Source organism: Ochotona princeps, chromosome 4, assembly GCF_030435755.1.
Source record: "Ochotona princeps isolate mOchPri1 chromosome 4, mOchPri1.hap1, whole genome shotgun sequence".
In the NCBI taxonomy this organism is placed as follows: domain Eukaryota; kingdom Metazoa; phylum Chordata; class Mammalia; order Lagomorpha; family Ochotonidae; genus Ochotona; species Ochotona princeps.
The window spans coordinates 1,268,812-1,287,530 of NC_080835.1; the positions used below are offsets into that span (position 1 = coordinate 1,268,812).

The 18,719-nt window shown below is 64.8% G+C and overlaps 2 protein-coding genes across 3 annotated transcripts; one reads left to right on the forward strand and one right to left on the reverse strand.

The window, feature by feature from the left end:
* Positions 1-2,018: 2,018 nt before the first annotated feature.
* TNNT3 (troponin T3, fast skeletal type) lies at positions 2,019-8,160 on the reverse strand. Of its 2 annotated transcripts, none has more exons than XM_036498257.2 (9): positions 7,895-8,153; positions 6,137-6,182; positions 5,422-5,538; positions 5,266-5,343; positions 5,026-5,139; positions 4,843-4,952; positions 4,379-4,469; positions 3,055-3,095; positions 2,019-2,136 (listed from the first exon to the last, which is right to left on the reverse strand). In XM_036498257.2, the coding sequence occupies exons 3-9, from the start codon at positions 5,503-5,505 to the stop codon at positions 2,082-2,084; spliced, it is 573 nt and encodes a 190-aa protein (XP_036354150.1). In that variant the 5' UTR covers positions 5,506-5,538; positions 6,137-6,182; positions 7,895-8,153; the 3' UTR covers positions 2,019-2,081. The 2 variants fall into 2 exon arrangements, with proteins under 2 accessions (XP_036354150.1, XP_036354151.1); XM_036498258.2 differs by lacking the exon at positions 3,055-3,095 and adding an exon at positions 3,607-3,647 and having other exon boundaries at positions 2,025-2,136; positions 7,895-8,160.
* Positions 8,161-14,734: 6,574 nt separating this feature from the next.
* On the forward strand, positions 14,735-18,594 carry PRR33 (proline rich 33). The gene is made up of 2 exons (XM_004599264.2): positions 14,735-14,859; positions 17,388-18,594. Exon 2 carries the CDS (start codon positions 17,396-17,398, stop codon positions 18,560-18,562), a length of 1,167 nt encoding a protein of 388 aa, XP_004599321.2. The 5' UTR covers positions 14,735-14,859; positions 17,388-17,395; the 3' UTR covers positions 18,563-18,594.
* Positions 18,595-18,719: the final 125 nt, after the last annotated feature.

The following is an 18,719-nucleotide window of genomic DNA, read 5'->3' on the forward strand; positions in this document are numbered from 1 at the left end:
CTCTGGCCAGAGTGTTGGGGTACCCACCGTCTGCCCCCACCCCTGGGGGCCCAGCCTCCAGCTGTGATGCTGAGCGCTGCAGGGGGTCTGGGGAACTTTGGGGAGCGCTGGTGTGTACCTCTTCTCTTGCTGCCTGAGGCCTCTGCTCTGGGGGCCTCCGGATCCCGCCACCCAGCAGCTCTGTACTGCACCACCAGGTTTGGGGGTTCCCCTCTCCACATATCAGGCCAGCTCGTTTGTGTTGTTCATTTATTTTTAAAATTTCGGTTTGCTATTTCCTGTTGGAGTTGGCCTTGTTCGTCAAGTGCTGTGGGTTTCTGTCTACCCCCGCGTGCACACTCGTGGAGCCGGGAACAAGGATTGGGAAGAGTTCTGACCCAGGGCTGGCCGTGCTGTGTTGGAGACCGCAGCCCGCGCTCTCTGCCCGGTGGGCGGTGGGGAATCATAAAACGTCTTGATTTACGGGTTGTCTGTGCATCTGGCGGCTTCCTGAGCTGCCTGCTTCCTGCCGGAGCCTCTCCCGCTCGCCCTCCCGGGACCCCTGGAATGCAGCACTGCCTCTGCAGAGGCGCGCCCCGTCTCCTTTCCACTGCGCGGCCCCTGCATTGTCCCGCGTCTCCAGCCCAGGCCTCGGGCGCTAATGGCAAAAGCAGATGTCTGTCCGCGGTGGGTTCCCGGCCTGGGCAGGACGTGCCACGTCCCCCGGCCAGGCTGATAAACTAAACCCTTTATTTATAGTTGTCTGCAGTTCCTTGGGCTTTTGTTTTTTGTTTTCCAGGGGCTGAGAGCTGCCCTGTTTCAGATAAACCAGAAATTTCGAGAAAAAAAAAAAAAAGCCAACGGGAAGGCTCTCTCACCCCCACCCTGTCACACTGACCGTCCCAGTGGTCTGTGCTCCAACTCGGACACAAGGGATGCGTCTTTTAAACAGACAAACGTTTTAAAGTGGCTTTTAATTTTATTTTTCTTTCCATCACCACACCTCCTGGGCTTAGCCCACAGATCCCCCAGCCGGGATCAGGGGTTCTAGCTGCCCTGGGACCCCTCTGTTTATACCCTGCCTACCCTGTGGGATGCCTGGCGATGACCCACAAGGCCCTCAGCCTGTACCCCAGGCTCTCCCCGCCATCCAGCCAGGCTTTGGGCTCCGTGCAGCTCCCCCACCCCCGGTTTCAGGCTGCAACTCCAAAGGAAGGTGTGCGATCTCCACGCTGTGATGAGCCGGCCTTCCAGAGCAGCCAGCCCCTTGTGTCTGCTGTGCATGGCTGAAAGGGAGTGGGGGGCGGTCCCCGGGGTCTGGGTTTACCGGGCACCTGGGATTAGGGTTCTGTTGCTGGCTGAGCCTGGTCGATCTGCCCCACTACCAGTGGGAAAGGTGGCCCATGGGTGTGTCTGCCTTGCACTCTGACCCCACTGGCGAACTGAGGCTTGAACCCCAGCCATGTGCTGCACCCCGTCCCGTGCCCCCCACCCCCTGAGCTGGGGCTCTGAGAGGACGTGTTTCCTCGCCCTCTGACCTTGGCTTCCGTCCAGCTCATCCGATTTCTAACCCTTGGCCCCCTTCACCCGCTTTCCCCTATGGGCCCCCTTCCGGCCCTTGCTGCCTGCCCACACCCACACCGGACTCAGCCTGTGTCCCCTTCCCACAGGAAATCCTGTGCGGATGTCCAGGGCTGCCTATGCTGACCAAGGCCCCCCCAAGAGGCCTGGCTCTGCTCAGGCCTCCTGGCCAGGCTGTGCACCTGTGCTTGGAGACCCCAGTGCTGTCCCACCCTGGCCTCCCCCAGCCCCTGGGACATCGCTGTCCTGAGCTGGTCCCTGAGGTGGACATTCATGCCCCAGGAAACTTCTGCCCTCTCCCAGCCCACCTCCCCGTCCCACCAGGGCTCCCCTGGGACACAGAGCATACAGCACGCAGAAGAGGGGTCTGAGTTTTATTCACAGACCCTGGGGGATGGGAGCCATGAGGACAGAGATGGAGTGTGTGTACTGGGGGGGCCCCTGCACCCTCAGGATCCCCCTGGAGGAGCCAGGGTGCGGGCCCGGGAGGGTCTCCGCCGTAGGGGGCTTGTCCGGTTCCATCACTTCCAGCGTCCTCCGACCTTGCCCTTGGCAGTGGCACCAGCCTTCTTGCTGCTATAGGCGGGAAGTGAGTTGCTCTTGAGTGCCAGGCCCCTGCTGAGCCCCCTCCCTGGTCCCTGCTTCCCGGGCACAGAGCAGGCTGCAGCGCGAGTGGCAGCAACTCACCTGCGTTTGGCTGGTAGGGGCGTACCTGGACAGTTAGTGTGGTTAGCAGCGTGGCCGGCACAGCTGTCTGGGGACCCTCCCTGTGTGCCCCCTGCTCTGCCTGGCTGGTGACCATCACTGTCCCAGTGATGCCACGTGGCTCGGGGTGGCAGCCACAAAGGGTTGGGTGACGGTTAGCCGGGAGGCTGCCACTGGGCTCCCCAAGACCTCTGGGCGGCTCAGGCCAGTCCCTTGGACACATTGCCGTGCACACACACTCACACTCACACACATGCACAGCCTCTCTAAGGGGCCTGTACCGACCCCTGCCTGCACAGCAGTGGCCTGGGGGGCAGAGGACCGTGGAGTCACCACTACAACACTCCCTGCCCAGAGGAGCTAGGGCTTAGCAGTAGTAGCCCCCAAGTTGCCCTGGGGACACTGCACTGGTGTGGCCGCTGGGGGGGCCTGATGTGGGGGAAGGAAGTATGGTGACTACAGCTGTGTCACAGGACCGTCCTCAGGGGCAAGCCTGGCTGGCAGGCACCCGGGAGACCAGTGCGATTCTCAGAAAGCCCTCCTGGGCACCCTCCCCCAGCACCCCCATCTTAGGTACTCCTTGTGTGCAGGCAAGGGTGGCGGCTGCAGTCCCTGGGCAGCAGGCCTAACCATGCAGCTCCCGTGGGGGTGTGGGGTGGGCCGGTTAGTTTTGTTACTGCTCTGCCTAGGGCCGGCCGCGCAGGTGCCCGGCTCAACGGGCCAGGCCCAGGTGGGCAGGTGGCGCGGCTGACCCTGTGGGAGAGCCAGGGTCGGGGTGGAGCTACTCACTGCTTCTGGGCCTGGTCGATGCGGCTCCTGAGGTTGGTGATCTGCGGGAACGACACGGGACCACTGGGACCAGGCTGGCGGGGCCAGGCCTGGTGCACGTGCAGGAGGCCCGGCCTGGCCGAAGGTTGGGGGGCTCCGGCCCCTCACTGACTCCTGGCTCCTCGGCCCTTGGGTGAGCTGGCGTCTCCGACTAAGGCTGGCCTGAGCTGGCCCCCGGCTCCCACACACAGCCGCCTGGGAGCCGGCCCTTACCTTCCGGCCTGTAGCAGGCCGTGGTGGGGGCGCTGAGAGGAACGGGCAGCTGGAGGCCAAGCCTGCAGACCCCTCCTTCTAGCTCTCTGCCCCTCGTCCCAGGGCCTCTGTCTCCTGACTTGGTGGCCCTGGGCAACATTCGGCCTGGGATCCACGGTCCAGGCAGAGGAAGACACTGGCTCTGGGAGGAGGAGCAGAGCCTTGCCGGCCGTGCCCCCGCCTCCAGCGTCCTCCGTGACCCTGGGTTTTGCCATGCAGCACACACTGCCAGCCCGGCCCGGGGCGGGCCTGGCTACTTACAACTTGGCCAGCATCTCCACTCTGGCCCGGACATTCATGATCTAGAAAGACCGAGATGGTCACGGGGCTGGAAGGGCGGCTGGTCCCTCCGTGTGTGCCCTTCCGGGCCCCTCAGAGCCTGTCTGGGGGCCGTGGACTCTGTGAGGAGGCCTGGAGCGGAGGAGACGCATCCCCCCACCCCGGGCACAGTTCCGGACACAAGCAGGGAGCGAGGGTGTGGCTGTCCTGACTCTGCTGGAAGCAGGGAAGAAACGGAGGCACAGACGGTCCATGGGACTTGCCCTCAGCCCGAGTAGGGGCCAGCCAGTGGCCACCGGGCACGCCTGTCTCAGGGGTCCCAGGGTGCCCTGTACAAGGAGGCCGAGCATCCTTGATAATAGTCACCCTCTCTGTGCCCCGCTTCCGGGCAGCATGAGTGGCAGGCAGTGGGCATCAACGGCCCAAGTGGGGGGCCAAGGTGAGCCAGCCGCCAGGCCTGCTCTTGCCTTGGGGCCCTGAGCCCCTCCCATCCCCGCCTGGTGCAGCCTAATGCCTTCTGAGCTGACTTGGGGGGCCTTTGCCCAGGCCAGAGGGGGTTCATAGAGTGGACCGCGACCCGGCTTTGCTAGGGCCATGCCCTCACAGTGGAGTCAGCCCAACGCTGCCTCGCCCTGGGACCCAGGGACCACAGCTTTAGCTGGTGAGGGTGGGGGCAGGATCTGCAGCCCCTCGTCTCTTGCCTTCCCCCAACTGTCCGCCGGCAGGTGTGGCCAGCAGGGCAGTCTGAACTTACGTCGTATTTCTGGCGTTTCAGTTTCTCCCCGAACTCAAACTTGTCCGTCTCCAGCTGGTAGAGAGTGTCCCAGAGCTCCTTGGCCTTGTCCCTGGGGGGCGGGGCGAGGTGGCCAGGCTGGCTGAGTCCCCGGCCCCCCTAGGGCTGTGAGGGTCAGGCTGGCTGAGTCCCCGGCCCCCCGAGGGCTGTGAAGGTCAGGCTGGCTGAGTCCCCGGCCCCCCGAGGGCTGTGGGGGCCAGGCTGGCTGAGTCCCCGGTCCCCCTAGGGCTGTGAGGGTCAGGCTGGCTGAGTCCCCGGCCCCCCTAGGGCTGTGAGGGTCAGGCTGGCTGAGTCCCCGGCCCCCCTAGGGCTGTGAGGGTCAGGCTGGCTGAGTCCCCGGCCCCCCCCCTAGGGCTGTGGGGGCCAGGCTGGCTGAGTCCCCGGCCCCCCCAGGGCTGTGGGGGCGGGGGCGAGGTGGCCCTCACCTCAACTTGTCGTCATTCAGATGGTCGATGTTGAGCGGCTTGCGTCTTTCCGCCAGGATCTTCTTCTTCATCTCCCGGGCTGTCTGCTTCTTGCCTCTCTTCTGGTCGGCCTGGGGCAGCAGAGGCTCTCAGGGGCGGCCTCTGGCACCTGCCCTCCCTTCCCCGGCACGCGTGCCGGCTCACCTTGGCCAGGTAGCTGCTGTAGTTGGCGCCCATGGAGGACAGAGCCTTCTTCTTCTTCAGGTCGTCTTCAGCCCTGCGCTTGGCGTCCTCTTCCTCCCGGCGGGCCTTCTCCTCCTGTGGAGACCCGCCCCATGACGGTCAAGGGCTGCACCTGCCTGGGTTTAGAACTTTCTGGAAGGGTGCTCCAAGCTCTGGTGCCCACTCGTCTGTGCCCTGCCTGGGGGCCGGGGGCAGGCTCACCGCCAGCCTGTTCTGGCGTTCTCTCTCTTTCTCTGCCCGGATCCTCTGCTGTTCTGCTCTCTCGGCCCGGCGCTTCTCCTGTGGGCAGAGTGGGCATTCAGCAGGGCCCGGCCCACCCCACCTGGCCCGGCCCGCAACACCTGAGCTACCACTCACGATTCTCTCCTTGAGGGCCACCAACTCCTCCTCCTCCTTCTTGCGCGCCTCAAAGTGGCTGTCGATGAGCGCCTGCAGCTCCATCAGGTCCTTGTTCTGACGCTTCTTCTGGATGTCCTGTGAGCGGCAAGGGTCAGCACCCCCTGGCCGTGCGGGCACAGCCTCCTTCCCGGCCGCATGGGCACAGCCGCCAGTGAGGCAAGGCCCTCATCGTGGGCCCACGGCTGTTGCCTTCCCGTCCCCACTCCAGCACGGGTCCTACAGGGTAAGGGTGACCATCTCTCCATGAGAAGCCCAGGCCTGGCCTGGCTGTGAGGCCAGCAGCCTCTTCACACATGCCACGGGGTATGTGTGCACAGAGGGGTGGCGGCTGGCTGGACAGGCGGATGGATGAGCAGAGGGGTGGATGGACTGTGGATGTATGTATGTACGATGTGTGGGTCGTGCACGGGGGGATGAAAGGAGGGGGTGGCTAGACGTGTCATGGAGGAATGGTTGAATGGCTGATGGATGGATAATGGGTGGATGGAAAGCAGATGGGTGAGCGGTATGGATGGGACAGCTGTTCTTAAGGGAGGCGCCTCTGATGCAGGAATGAATTATAGCACAATTGCCTGGAACCAGGAGCGCCCTGCTCTGGCCTGTGGAGAGCAGGTGACCCCGGGGGCCCGGGCTGAGGCCTGGGCAGGCCAGCATGTTGGTGTGGGTGACTTACATCAAAGTCTACTTTCTCTCCTTCTGGAATCTTAGGAGCAGTGAGCCTGGAGGGAGAGAGACGTTTGTGAGCAGGCTGACCGGACCCAGCCTGATCCAGCCTCACTCGCCCTGGGCTGTTGCCGCTGCCCTCACGCTGTGCCTGAACTTGGCTTTTGCCAACTGTATGGCGCTGCCTCTTGCCCGCCGAGGTCCTCCCGGCTTTCCCGCCTGCTGGCCACGGCCAGGGCTGCCACGCTCTTGCGTGGCTCTCCTGTGCAATTCGCTGGCCCCTCTCCCAGCCTTTTTTCTGGGGGCCCCCCGGAGGAGGGCGGAGAGGGGGCTGGGAGGGAAGCTCTTTGAAGAGGAAATGAACCCCCACCCCCAATCCGTTCCAGATGGAGCCAGGAGTGAAACTAGGGCAAGCCTTTCTTACAAAAGGAGGTGAGGCAGAGAGCGGGGTGTAGCGCGGTTCAAAGTTGGGGGGTGGGGAGGCCAGATGACTGCACGCAAATGAGAAACGTATGCGCGTGGAAAACGGGCGAGGCGCGCAAAGTCCCCGGCGAGGCCAGACAGCCCAGGCCAAAAAAAAAAAAAAAAAAAAGAACATTTTCCACACATCCAGAGAAGACTGATACCCTGCAAGCCGATGAAGGGGCAGGAATGTGTAGAGAAAGAGGGCGGATGAAAGGCCAGCTCTGTGCGCCCCCTCCCCCGCCCGGGCCCGCCAGCCGCCGGGTGTGGGCGCCCCCGGGGCCCCCGGATCGGCTGCCTTCCAGTTCTGGGAACGGAGCCTAAGGCAACAGCCGAAGGGTTAGCTAGCACTCCCCCAAGCCCCCAGCGTTATTTATGATGGTAAAATATTGGGGCAAGCCTGTGAGAGGTTAGGAAAATTACGGTTTGTTCAATGGATGGAATATTATGTGGCCATTCAAAATATTTAAGAAGACTACGTGAAAGCATGGAAAAACACTTATGCATAGCGCCATGTCTTAAAAAAGCACAGCCCGGGGTCGTATAGACGGCATGGTGTCTGCAAACACACAGAGCCCCAGTCTGCCCTCCCAGTCCCATGCACGCAGCAAGGAGGCCTTTTCCAAGCTTTCTGCACTGATCCACAGCCTGGCGCGCCAGGAGGGCGGAAGACACACGAGGGCTTTTTTCTTTCCTCCCCCCTCTTCGTTTGACTTTTACGTATTTTCCAAATCTGCTTTAATGAGGTGTTTTATTTTCATAATGAAAACACAAACAACGTTTCTCAATGGAGAAAGCAGGAGCCAGCCTCACTCTTCAGTGTCACTGCAGAATAGGTGCGGCTGATGGAAATGAGCTGGCTGGCTCCCCAGCGGGGTCCCCATGCAGCCCCGCGCCACCCTGCAGCTGCCAGAGGAGCCACATGCTAAAATCCATGGGTGGAAACACGCACGAGTGGCCCGAACGGTGCTGGGCGCCCCGGAAGGCACCGTCCCTGAGACGGCACTCCCATGAAGCGCCCATTCCTGGTTTCCTGTCACACTCAGGCCCGGGGAGACCCCCCCCAGGGCCGAGGGTCACGGAGGGGCCCAGAGAGGCAGTCATGGGTCCCACTTCCCCCTGGCCTCCGTCTCATCCTCTTACTCCCACCTAAACAGGTCCCTGCTTGTCTTGGCTGTCACTGCGTCCTGTGGCCAGTCCTCCAGGCCTGCGCTGAGTGTTCCCAGGCTGAGCACCCAGACCCCCACTCGACTCCTCCAGGCCTCCCTACCCCCCTGAGGGGTGCCCACTTAGTCCCGGCACTCACTTAGGCCTTGGTTTCTCTTCTGGTGAACCCGACGACACAGCATGGGGTGGAGGGAGGGGGAGAGGAAAGACCAGATGAGCGGCAGGCAAGGGGGCTGCAGCCGGGGGTCCCTGAGGGTCACCTGCCTCTCCAGCTGAGCCCAGCCCCTGCCAGCTTGGCCCTGCAGACACATACTCCAGGCCAGGCGACAGCCCCTGAGGGTGGGGCTGGGAGAGGGGCTTGACAGTAAGGAGGAAGAGAGGAGAGGAGAGGCGGGCAGGGGGCTGTGGCGGGCAGAGCGGGCCCTCTCCTGCCTCGCCCTCCTCCCTCCTGCCTTCCCGGTGAGCAAGAGAAGCCAGTGGTCGCTGCCAGCATGGGACCCCTGCAAGCAGAGCGGCGGGCACAGGCCTGGGCCACCCCTCCCCTGTGCCCAGGCCTGGCCCTGGCTGGCAGGGCCTGGGGTGCCCCTGGAGTACCATGGGCCGCCTGGGCTTTGATACCATCCCTAGCTCCTGGTGCCTGCCTTCGGGTCTCTCCACCTGGGGTCGGCCAGGACAGTGTCCACCCAGCCACTCTTGGCAGTAGGGGCAGGCCCCTTCCACCCCAGCTGGCTCTACCCTGACCCTGAAGAGGCCGGGATGGGCCCTGGGGAGCCACCCCGCACCTGACCACTCCCACATTCAGGCCTGCCCACCCTCTGGGTTGACCATGGCCAGGCTTGCCCTGGGGAGGTCTTGGCTGGCCTGGCCTGGGCACAGTTGGAGGTTGCTGCCTCTCACTGTTCATGTGTGTACAAGGCCTCCAGCCTCCTTGTCTGACCGTGAGAGAGCGGCTTGGGCCGGCTCACCTGCATGCGTGCCTGACAGCCCAGCAGCCTGCTTGGCATGGGGCCTGAGCAGGGGGACCCTCGTCCCAGTCTTGCCCGGGTGAGCAGGATGTGGCCCAGCCCGGGGGACCAAGGCAGCCCGACGGGTGCAGCTGAGACAGAGCGGGCAGAGCACACTGGGCCCTTGGCTGGTCCCCATCCCCGAGGTCCCCACTGGGGCCTCACCCCCTCCTCACTTCCCTCCTGAGAAGGGCTGGGGACCTCTGCTTCCATCACCTTCTGGCTCCCCAGCACTGGCCACCTCCCACTGATGCCCCTAAATGGTCCTTGCCAGGGCCACCCTGGGAAGCCTGTGCCCAGGCAGCCCGGCCCACTCTGTCCACAGGGAGGCGGGAGGCAAGAGGGAGGCTAGGGGCGAGGGAAGGGGGCCTACCTTCCTGAACTTCCTCTGAACGAACAGCGCCACCGAGAAAGGCAATGGGGAGAGAGAGACAGCTGTGAGCAGGGGCAAGGAGGAGAGGGCGGAGGAGTTGGGGAGGGGTGGGAGAGGGGAGCGGGATCCGAGCAGAGCCAGGCTGTGAGTAGGTTATGCACCCCTGGTTCCTTTCTCGCCCGTGGCCATGGGAGCCACGTGGCGTGGGAGTCGCGTCACCTACCTGGCTCATGAACTTCAGGGGCTAAGGAGGGCGGTGGAACCAGAGGCCAAGCCGTAGGTCAGAGGTCAAAGGAAAGGGATCCGAGGTTAAAGGTCACACCGGCGGGGTGGGGTAGGGGTGCGCAGGGGGGCGAGCAAAGTCTGTCAGAACTAGGCTGGGTTCCCGGCACCCCTCCATCTCCAGCCGCCGCTTCTCCAGGGCCAGAGACCCCAGCTGCCTCTTGGCCGGGCAGGCCCCAGCACCACAGGGCCCCCATGGGCTCCGGACACCCACCCCTTCCCTCCCGAGGTCCTCTTCAGCCTCTGAGGGCCTGGGAGCCCCGGCCTGGTTGGGGAGTTGAGATGCCACAGCAGGAACCCTGGCACGAGGGGGCTCAGCCCCTCTGCCGGCGCCTCCCCTGTGTGTGGGGAGGCAGGCCCAGGAGGTGGCCTGCGTCCCTGCCGCTCTAGCGCCTGCTGTGGTTAGTGGGTTACAGGGGGCCACATGTGGGGGCCCCTTGGCCTGCTGAGCCTCGCTGCCCCCTCCCCCGCCCCGCGAGCGCTCCAGCCGGCCCCGGGCCCCACATGGGGAGCAGAAGTCCTGCCTCTCATACCTTCCTCCTGGACTTCTGTAGGGCAGGGAGCCGGGCACGCGGGCGGGCGGGGGGAGAGAGGACACGGTGAGAGTGGGCTCCGTGTGGCCCAGCCATGCTGGCACTGCGCTCAGGGCGCTCGGGACCCACTTACCTTCTTCCTGGGCCTCTTCTGAATGTGGCGGGGGGGGGGGGGGGACCCGCAGCAGGAGGAGGCAGAGAGAGAGAGAGAGGGGACAAGGAGAAGGGTTAGAGAGGGTCTTGGCTGGTCTTGGTTCTGCCGGGATTTGGCTTGTAGCAGATGGATTCGAGGCCTGGCTAGGGCATGTGTGACACTTAGGGGTGGGGGCCCTCAGGGCTTGTGCTTTTTTGCCCACCATTTGGATAGGAAAATGACCCCAATGTTTCCCAAACATTTCTTCACATGGCACCCGGCAGGAGCCAGGGGCTCAGGCACGCCAGCCAGAGTGGAAACCAGAGCTCCATGCATGGCAACTGGGGGCACCCAATTGCCCACCTGCCTGGCCAGGAAGGAGCTAGAGTTATGACCTGCCCACCAGAGCCAAGGAGGGCAGACCAAGATTACATCGTGGGCAGAGGGGCAGGGGGAGAGGGGGGAGGGGAGGAAGACAGAGGAGCTGGGGAGAGAGACAGGGAGGGAGGGAGATGGAGAGGGGATGGAGGACAGAGAGACAGAGACAAAAGCGGAGAGACAAAGGGTGGGGGAGACAGAGAGACAGGGAGAGCGACAATGTGAGAGACAGAGAGATGAGGGGTCAGAGGGAAAGAGCGACAGGAAGCGGGGAGGGGGAGAGAAAGAGGGAGGGCGAGGGCCTTGTGCCCAAGCCTCCATGTTATTGAGTGAGAGAACAGGCAGATTCCAGGCAACGGCACACACCAGGACCCTCTGCCCCGGGGGGGAGCAGCACACACCAGGACCCCCTGCCCCGGGGGGGAGCAGCACACACCAGGACCCCCCGCCCAGGGGGGGGAGCAGCACACACCAGGACCCCCTGCCCCGGGGGGGAGCAGCACACACCAGGACCCCCGCCCCGGGGGGGGAGCAGCACACACCAGGACCCCCTGCCCCGGGGGGGAGCAGCACACACCAGGACCCCCTGCCCCGGGGAGGAGCAGCACACACCAGGACCCCCTGCCCCGGGGGGGAGCAGCACACACCAGGACCCCCTGCCCCGGGGGGGGGAGCAGCACACACCAGGACCCCCTGCCCCAGAGCGGGGGCAGCACACACCAGGACCCCCTGCCCCGGAGCGGGGGCAGCACACACCAGGACCCCCTGCCCCGGGGGGGAGCAGCACACACCAGGACCCCCTGCCCCAGGGGGGAGCAGCACACACCAGGACCCCCTGCCTCGGGGGGGGAGCAGCACACACCAGGACCCCCCGCCCCGGAGCGGGGGGCAGCACACAAGGCACGAAGCCACTGCAGACCAGGGAGGAGGGGGACGTTAATGGGGACAGGACTGAATTAATGATGGAACCAGCACTCATTAATCGGGTGAGCACACCCCTAATCGCTCGCCCAGTTAACGATTAGCGATGATCGTTGGTGACGGGTTAATCAGGTGGAAGGTGCTGGTTAATGGACCAGCCCAGGGAGAGGCCCCAGAAGGCCCCCTGGATGGCTGGGGGTGGGGGAGAAGGTTGGGCTGCCCCCCAAGCAGCAGGGGTGGGGGATGGGCCTGAAGGAGTTACCTTCCTCTTCATACTGCTCTGTATTGGGGTGGGACAAAGAGAGGGGCCTGGTTAGCCGGGGCAAGGGCAGCAAGCCTCCTCCCTGGACTGTCCAGCCACTTTCCAGCCAGTCAGGGATGGGGTCTGGGTCCTTGGGCGGCAGAGTGGGTGGCTCTGGGATGGGGACCACCCCTGGGTGCCCCAGTGTCCAGTGTGGCAGAGCATGACAAAGCCGGGAGTGGGGGGCCGACTCTGACTCCTCCGTGTGAGTAGGTGGGGCTGGCCAGAGCAGGGGTGTAGGGAACTGCTGAGGGGTGGGCCCAGCAACACGCCAGGCTCCTGGGCCAGGCTCCTGGGTCGGGGTCCCCGGGGCCCCTCCCCAGAGGTGCAACGAGAAGCAGGGGGAGCAGTTACTTACCCTCCACTTGCTCACTGCGGAAGGGAGAGGGTGAGAGAAAAGAGAGAGGAAAGTGGTGAGGGCCACGGGCCAGGCAGGCTCTGCGTGGACCTGGGGTCCTGGGGTCCTGGGTCCGGGGCAGGCAGGGGCGCTGCGGGAGTACTCACGTTTCCTCGTCAGACATGGTGGCTGTTGGCTTTTCCTGCAGGGAAGGGCCCTGGGTTAGAGGGTTAGCGACTACTTTCCCCGGAAATCAGGCTGGGCTCGAGGAGGGGGTAGCATAGGCCCCCTCAGCGGGCTGCCACAAGACCCCCGAGTGATAAGGGGAGTCGGAAAGCGGCAAGGGCACATGTTACCCATCCCATGGCGGGCACAGGGTCATCTGGCCTGGCCCGGCACCTCGGGATGCTCCCCCAGCTGGAGCCAGCAGTCCGGGTGGGTGGGGGTGACCCGCACCTTCCACGCTCCTGTGAGAACTGCCTTTGGGGATTGCACGCTTTCCTGTAACTTCCCCTGGGTCCCCTGGCCCTCCCGGGCTCACTCTTGCAGAGTCTCAGGACAGAGGTGCCCTGTCCCCTTGTCGCTCCCTTCCTGGGCTGAGCCCTGAGCTCTCTGGGTACTCCCAGTCTGGAGCTTCAAGTGGGTTGACACACCACCATGCTGACTGCTCCTGGCCCCAAACTCCCTGGCCTCCTCCCAGGACCTTCCCCGGGGTGGTGAGGGGCTGTGGGGCCTGTGGGGGGGCAGCACCTGTCAGTTCCCATAGGGTGCCAGGACTGGGCTATTTATAAGGCACCAGCTGAGACGTCCAGAAATAGCAAGGCTCCTCCACCCGAAACCCAAGATGGCTGAGGAAGCTCCGCCCCCAGCCCCCACCCTACAAGGTGCCCCGAAGGCCCTCCAGGGGAGGTGGGCAAGGCCAACCTCCAAGCAGGGACACCTAGGCCCCTGTCTGCCCCAGGGAGGGAGCCAGGGTGTGTCAGCCCCGTGGGGCAGGGTGCAGGGGAAAGGATGCAGTCGTCTCCTTGTGTGTCTCCTTCATCTGCTGTCGGCCACTGGCCGTGCCCTCAGCCCCAGCTCCTGTCCAAGCAATGCCACCCATGGGTCCTAGTGTGCTGGCAGAATGGTGGTGAAGGGGAACTGATGAGTTAGGGGGCCGGAGCCCAGCCTCTTCCTCCTCCCCCATATCCCTGAGATGTGAGCCCCAGCCATCCCTAGGTTGACCCACACAAGCCTGGCCCTAGCCTGGGAGCCTGACAGCCCAGGGAGAGGCAGCTATGTGCACTGCCCGCCAGCTCCTGGGAGCATCCGTGGGAAGGGCCCAGGCAGCCGGGCAGCGCTCCTGGCTCAGGCACTGTCCCTCCTGCTCCCTGTGGTCCTGGGCTGTTGCCTCCACACAGGTGACCATAACCGCCCACTGATGTCCAGTGCACGGAACCATAGGTGCGGGGCAAGGCCTGGGTTCAGGCCTCGTGCCGGGGGGACCCCTTGGCGTGCCCCTCCAATGTACGCCTGGCCCTGCGTGTGCAGGCTGTCCCAGCTGCCTTTGCCCAGGTGGGTGTCTGTGGCCCGTACTGACCTGCTGGCTGAGTCTGGGAAAGGGTGAGCTCCTTGTTGTGGGACCGGCTACAGACACGGCCCCTGCCTCTGGTCCCTGTGTTATAGGGACACCTGATCTCGCCCATCAGCCCATTGGCTGGTGGCGGGCAGGGGCAGGGGCCGTGCCCATGCAGGCCCCTTACCAAGTATAGGAAAGGCCAGAGGAGGACGAAGGAGGCCGGAGGAGGAGGCGAGGGCCTCGCCCCCCCTTTCAAGTGTCAGCTTCTATTTTTACCACCAGCAGTGGATTGGCAAGCAAGGGGTGGGGTGGGGGGCGGGTGGAGGTCAGAGTCCAGGGCTGGCCTTGGGTCACGTTGCGGTGTGGTCCTCAGGGCAGGGTCCCCTCCTTGTGAATACCCCATGGCAATGGGCAAGGTGTCTGCCCAGCGGGGCTCCATCCATCATGTCCAGGGGGTCCGCTGGCTTCAGTGATCTCTGCAGGCTGTCCGGCCGCCGCATACCGCCCCTCAGGTCATGCCTCTTGGCACCAGAAAGCAGAGGCCCCGAGTGAGCACCCGCTCTGTACCATGTTGCACAGAGCCCGCAGGCGGGCACAAGACTTGTATCTGAGACCAGTGGGGCCCAGAGGGAGGACAGCGGCTCCATGTCACAGTTCAAGGGTTAGAGATGCTGTCAGGATGGCCTTGGGGGCAGAGGGGGTCTCACCCAAGCCCCACCTCCATGTTGGAGAGAAGCCAGGGTTGGGGTGGCCTCTGACTTGGGCAAGCGCACTCCAACACCAGTCCATGGCAATGTCTTCAGGTGGGGGAGGGTTGTTGCTTCCATCACCAGTCCACTCTGGCCAGCTCTCTGGCCCCTGGGACCTCCTGACCAGCTGTGGCTGCCCAGGCTCCAAGCTGGCTCCCCGATTGGTTCAGCCGACAGGACCCTGAGTAGGCAGACAAGAGCCCGTGTGGGGGCAGGCACTGGGCCCAGTCCACAGATCTTGCTGGGGTCAGCCTGGGAAGCCCTGTGTCTCACTCAGTCTTGGCCCAGTTCAGGGGTGTGGAGTCTTCAGGGTGGTGCCCGCCGGTGGGGGTACAAGGGACCCTGCAGTGCCCTGCTTGGCCAGCAGGGGAGGGTAGCTGCCCGCTCCATGCCCTTGGCCTTGGCAGGTGCCCTCTGGTGAGGTCAGAGCAATAGGCAGGGTCTATTTTAGGTGTGGGGGACCTCTCCCTCAGGGCGTGGGGCCTCAGGCACCGCGGGACCGAGCAGAGTGGGCAGACTTCACGGGCCCCCACAGGTAACCATGCTCTGAGCCTGCTTGACCAGGCAGGGCCTCCTCGGGGGCAGAGGGCAGCATAGCAGAGGCCTGGCAGGGCTGCCGGGGAGCTGACCTCCTCACTGAAGGCCTGGCTCTGAGGTAGGGTAGGGTGGGGGGCTACTTCTGGAGGAGCTGAGTGAGTCCAGGAGGCACGGAGGGAGTGGCCCGAGTGCAGAGGTACCCCGGGGGGTGTCCCTCAATATGGGTGCACATGGTAGGAGTGTCAGAGCCGACCGGACCCTGAGTCTTGTCTGCGTGCTCTAACCTGATCCAAACGTCTGAGCAGGCCTACCCCCACCCTGCTCTACTTGGGTCCTGGCAGGACCAGACTGAAGCCACTGACGCAGTTTCTGGGGGCTGAGCTGCTCTGTCCCCGCAGCTACACCCCTAGTCCTCCATGCCTCCATCCTGGGTGCCTCATAGGCAGACACCATGTCCTCTGTGGGTGCCCCGGGGGTGTTGCATGGACAGCGGCCATTGTGACCCAGGCCTCTGCAGGCTCTCGGGAGTGGGGTGGGCTAGAGTCCTGGGGAGATAGCCCCAGGTGCTTGGTGACTGGCAGTGGCCTTGGGGGCTGCTCCACCTGCTGACCCGGCCCTCGTCCCATCCTGGTTGGCTGGGAAGGAAAGGGGCCTGTGGGGGACCCCAGCTGGGCAGGCTGTAGCCCTACATGCTTCCGCCGTGGAAGGTCATGGCGGGGCATGGAGACCATGCCCTCCTGTGCCCACCCACAGGCCAAGTCAGCAGTCGAGTGTTGGAGTTGAGGACAGTAGAAGTTGGGGCTCAGGGCCCTGTGTTCACAGAGGCTCCCTGCAACCGAGGGAGGCAGAGTGCAGCCACAGGCTCAGGAGCACGGGGCACACACACTGCCTCCCTCCCCTCCTCTCCACCTGTGCAACTTTTCACTCATCTAGCTCCCATCTGGTCATCCCTGGCTTGTCCATGCACCCTCCACCCTTCCACTCAGCTGCCTGTCTGTCCACACGCTGACCCATCCGCCCATCCACCCACACAGCCATCCATCCACTCATCTGTCTGCCCTCACAGCTTCCATAATGCTGGGATGGAGGCTGACCCCAGGGTGGCTTCTGCTCTCAGGGGACAGAAAGCAGGCCACAGCCCAGAGGTGTGTCCTGTCCAGATCCGCTGAGGCTTGTGTCAGGCCCATCCGGTGGGGAGGGGCTGCGGGCCCCGGGTACCTCCTAGGCCTGCAGTCCTGCAGAGGCTACAGGCACAGCTGGACCAGGGGTCTAGACCTGCGGGCCACAGGGCACGGTGCAGGGTGGGAGGGCTGGCCCCAGTGAGCGAGGGCAGAGCCGGTACATGGGGGACACGGGAACTTTATTACACAGGACACGGGGGGGGGAGGGAGGGACACAGCATCCTGGACACCTGGCACAGGTTGCTGACTTGGAAGCCAGCTGGCAGGTGCCCCAGGCTCTCCCTGCAGTCAGCAGGCCTGCCGTGGGAACCGGGTGGGGGTGGACGTCTCTGTAGCTGGGACGCAGGAGTCTCCTTTCCCAGCAGGGAGTGGCAGAACTGGGGGTCGGACAAAGAGGCTGCAGAAACACACAGCCGCTGGCACCTGAAACACAGGCAGGGGTGCAGGCCCGTGAGCGGGGCTGAGAGTAGCTCAACCCTGCTGTCCCCCTCCACACCCCTGGCCTGTCCAGTGGCCAGGGGGCCCTCTTTGCACACTCTCGCTTTCAGCAGGAGCAGACGCCCAGCCATGGCATCCACCCGGGAGGCCTGCTTTGCTGGGGTGAGCTCCCTGCGCCATGGCCAGGCCCCTCCACTGCGCTGTGCCTGTCAGCCCTGGCAGACCCCAGGAGCAAGGCCCCCGTGTGCAGGCGGGCCTAGGGTCGGCCTGCTACAAGGCAGCCCGTGTTGGCCTCCTCCGGCCCTTCCCCCAGCAGCTCCCTGGCCCTACAGACACAGCCAGCCCCCGCGGCGGCAGACAGGGGCCTCCCTCCTCCCCAAACCAGACAGCCACGGGCACGGCCCCAACGCCATTTGTCAATGTCCTTGCAAACACGTGGCGCCCAGAAAGGCAGGCAGCTCGGCCAGGACCACCAGGGTCTGCACAGCTCAGCGAAAACGGCTCCCACCTTCCGGTCCAGCCACCTCCACTGGTGTGGCCGCAGCCCCCCGAGCCCCCCTGGCCGCCAGCCCTCACCGCTGGCTCATTCGGACGGGTGCGTCTGCGGTCGGCCGAGACTGCGCGGCGCCCTTCACGCGTCTGCAGGCGGCCGGCAGCCAGCCAGGCACAGGCCTCCCACTTGGAGCCAGCCCCTGGGTCTCCTGCCCCCAGCCCGCCCGGCGCCCTGGCAAGCATAGGGGCTCTGCTTGGGGAGACTCACTTGAGGGTGGCCTTAAGCCTGGAGTCTACCCCGGGGTGGTGGAACCTGCCCCTGTACCCTGTGTGTGTTGAGGTGGGGGGCCCTGTGTGTCTGTCCTGGTTGGAGAGGGCAGACTTGACCAGTGTCCACCCATCCTTCCCACCCTAGGTGCCACCATGTCCATCCGGGCTGCATCCATATCCCCAGCCCAGGGGCCAGCCGGACCCCCGCCCCCACTGCTGCCCAAGCCAGGGAAGGACAACGCCCGTCTGCAGAGGCTGCTGCGCAAGGCAGCTCGCAAGACGGCCGCGGCCCCGCCTGGGACCTTCCGTGCCTCCCTGTCCCCTGTCAGTGAGGCCAGCCATGACCTGGAGTCCACAGCCCTGCCCCGCACTGAGGCCGCCCATACCCCGCACACGCCTGTCATGTACCATGTGGCCTCGCCCTCACACAGGCCTCCATTTGCCTTCCGCCCTGGCCAGCACTGGGCTCCAGCTGCCCCCACCTCAGAACCTACCAGCACCCCCAGGGGCTCTGTGTCCATCTCAGTCCTGGCCACGGAGGACACCCATGTCACCCAGCTGCACCTTCGGTTGGCACCGCCCCTGTCCTCTGGGACCCCCTTGCCTCCCAGGGGGGCCACAGGCAGGGACCGAGATGCAGGGCCCCTAATCCCAGTGGCCCATATTCGCCCACTGCCTGCAGAGGCCCAGGAGTCCAGTCCCCAACCCCAGGAGCCACCTGTGACCAAGACACTGCCCAATTTCCAGACCCTGGGTCCCAAAGAGGCCAGCACCAGGGTGGTGGTGCCCATAGCCCCCACCTGCCACTCCCCAGGACCCTTGCCTTACTGCCCGGCTGCTGTAGTCCCTGAAAGCGAGCACACACAGGATGCCCCCAGGACTGGCTCTGCTGCAGGGGCCTCGCCTGCTTTGGGCCCGCAACCATGCCCTGTCCCCGGGGTTGTGCCCAAGCCCCGGCTCAGCGGCTGGACGCGTCTCAAAAAGCAGCTGACGGAAGAGGCCTCACTCCCGGGGCCCATGCAGCAGGAGGCACCCCAGCTGGCCAGCCCTCGGCCCCCCGCCTCCCGGGCCTCCCGCATGTGGGATGCAGTGTTGTACCGCATGTCTGTGGAGTCCCGCAGCAACCTTGCGGGGGTGCCTGGGGCTGGGGAGCAGCTCCCGTCTGGCCGTCCCCAACTGCCCCTCCTCTATGGGCCTCGCTTCAATGCCCGGAAGCTGCGGGAGGCAGCCCGGCCCCCTCCCCAACGCCTTGCCACCATGGAGCTGAACCTGCAACCTAAGAATTTCAACCGGACGGCCAGTGGTTGGAAGCTCCCGTGAGGGCCTAGGACTGTGGTGGCATGGACCAGAGGGAAGGGCCAGGTGGGGAGGAAGCCGATCTAGGGCGGGCGGAAGAGGTATTGTGCAGGTTCTGTGGGGGGTGGAGGGGTGCAAGCCCGGACAGAATCCAGCAAGGCAGAGCGCTCCCCTGGGCAGG

Excerpts from the sequence above, each read along its gene's own strand:
- TNNT3 (XM_036498257.2), bottom strand. The coding sequence starts at position 5,505 with ATGGAGCTGCAGGCGCTCATCGACAGCCACTTTGAGGCGCGCAAGAAG. Across the intron at positions 4,953-5,025 it reads ACAGCAGCTACCTGGCCAAG|GCCGACCAGAAGAGAGGCAA; the intron begins GTGAGCCGGCAC and ends CTGCTGCCCCAG. Across the intron at positions 4,470-4,842 it reads CTGAATGACGACAAGTTGAG|GGACAAGGCCAAGGAGCTCT; the intron begins GTGAGGGCCACC and ends CCCGCCCCCCAG.
- PRR33 (XM_004599264.2), top strand. The coding sequence starts at position 17,396 with ATGTCCATCCGGGCTGCATCCATATCCCCAGCCCAGGGGCCAGCCGGA.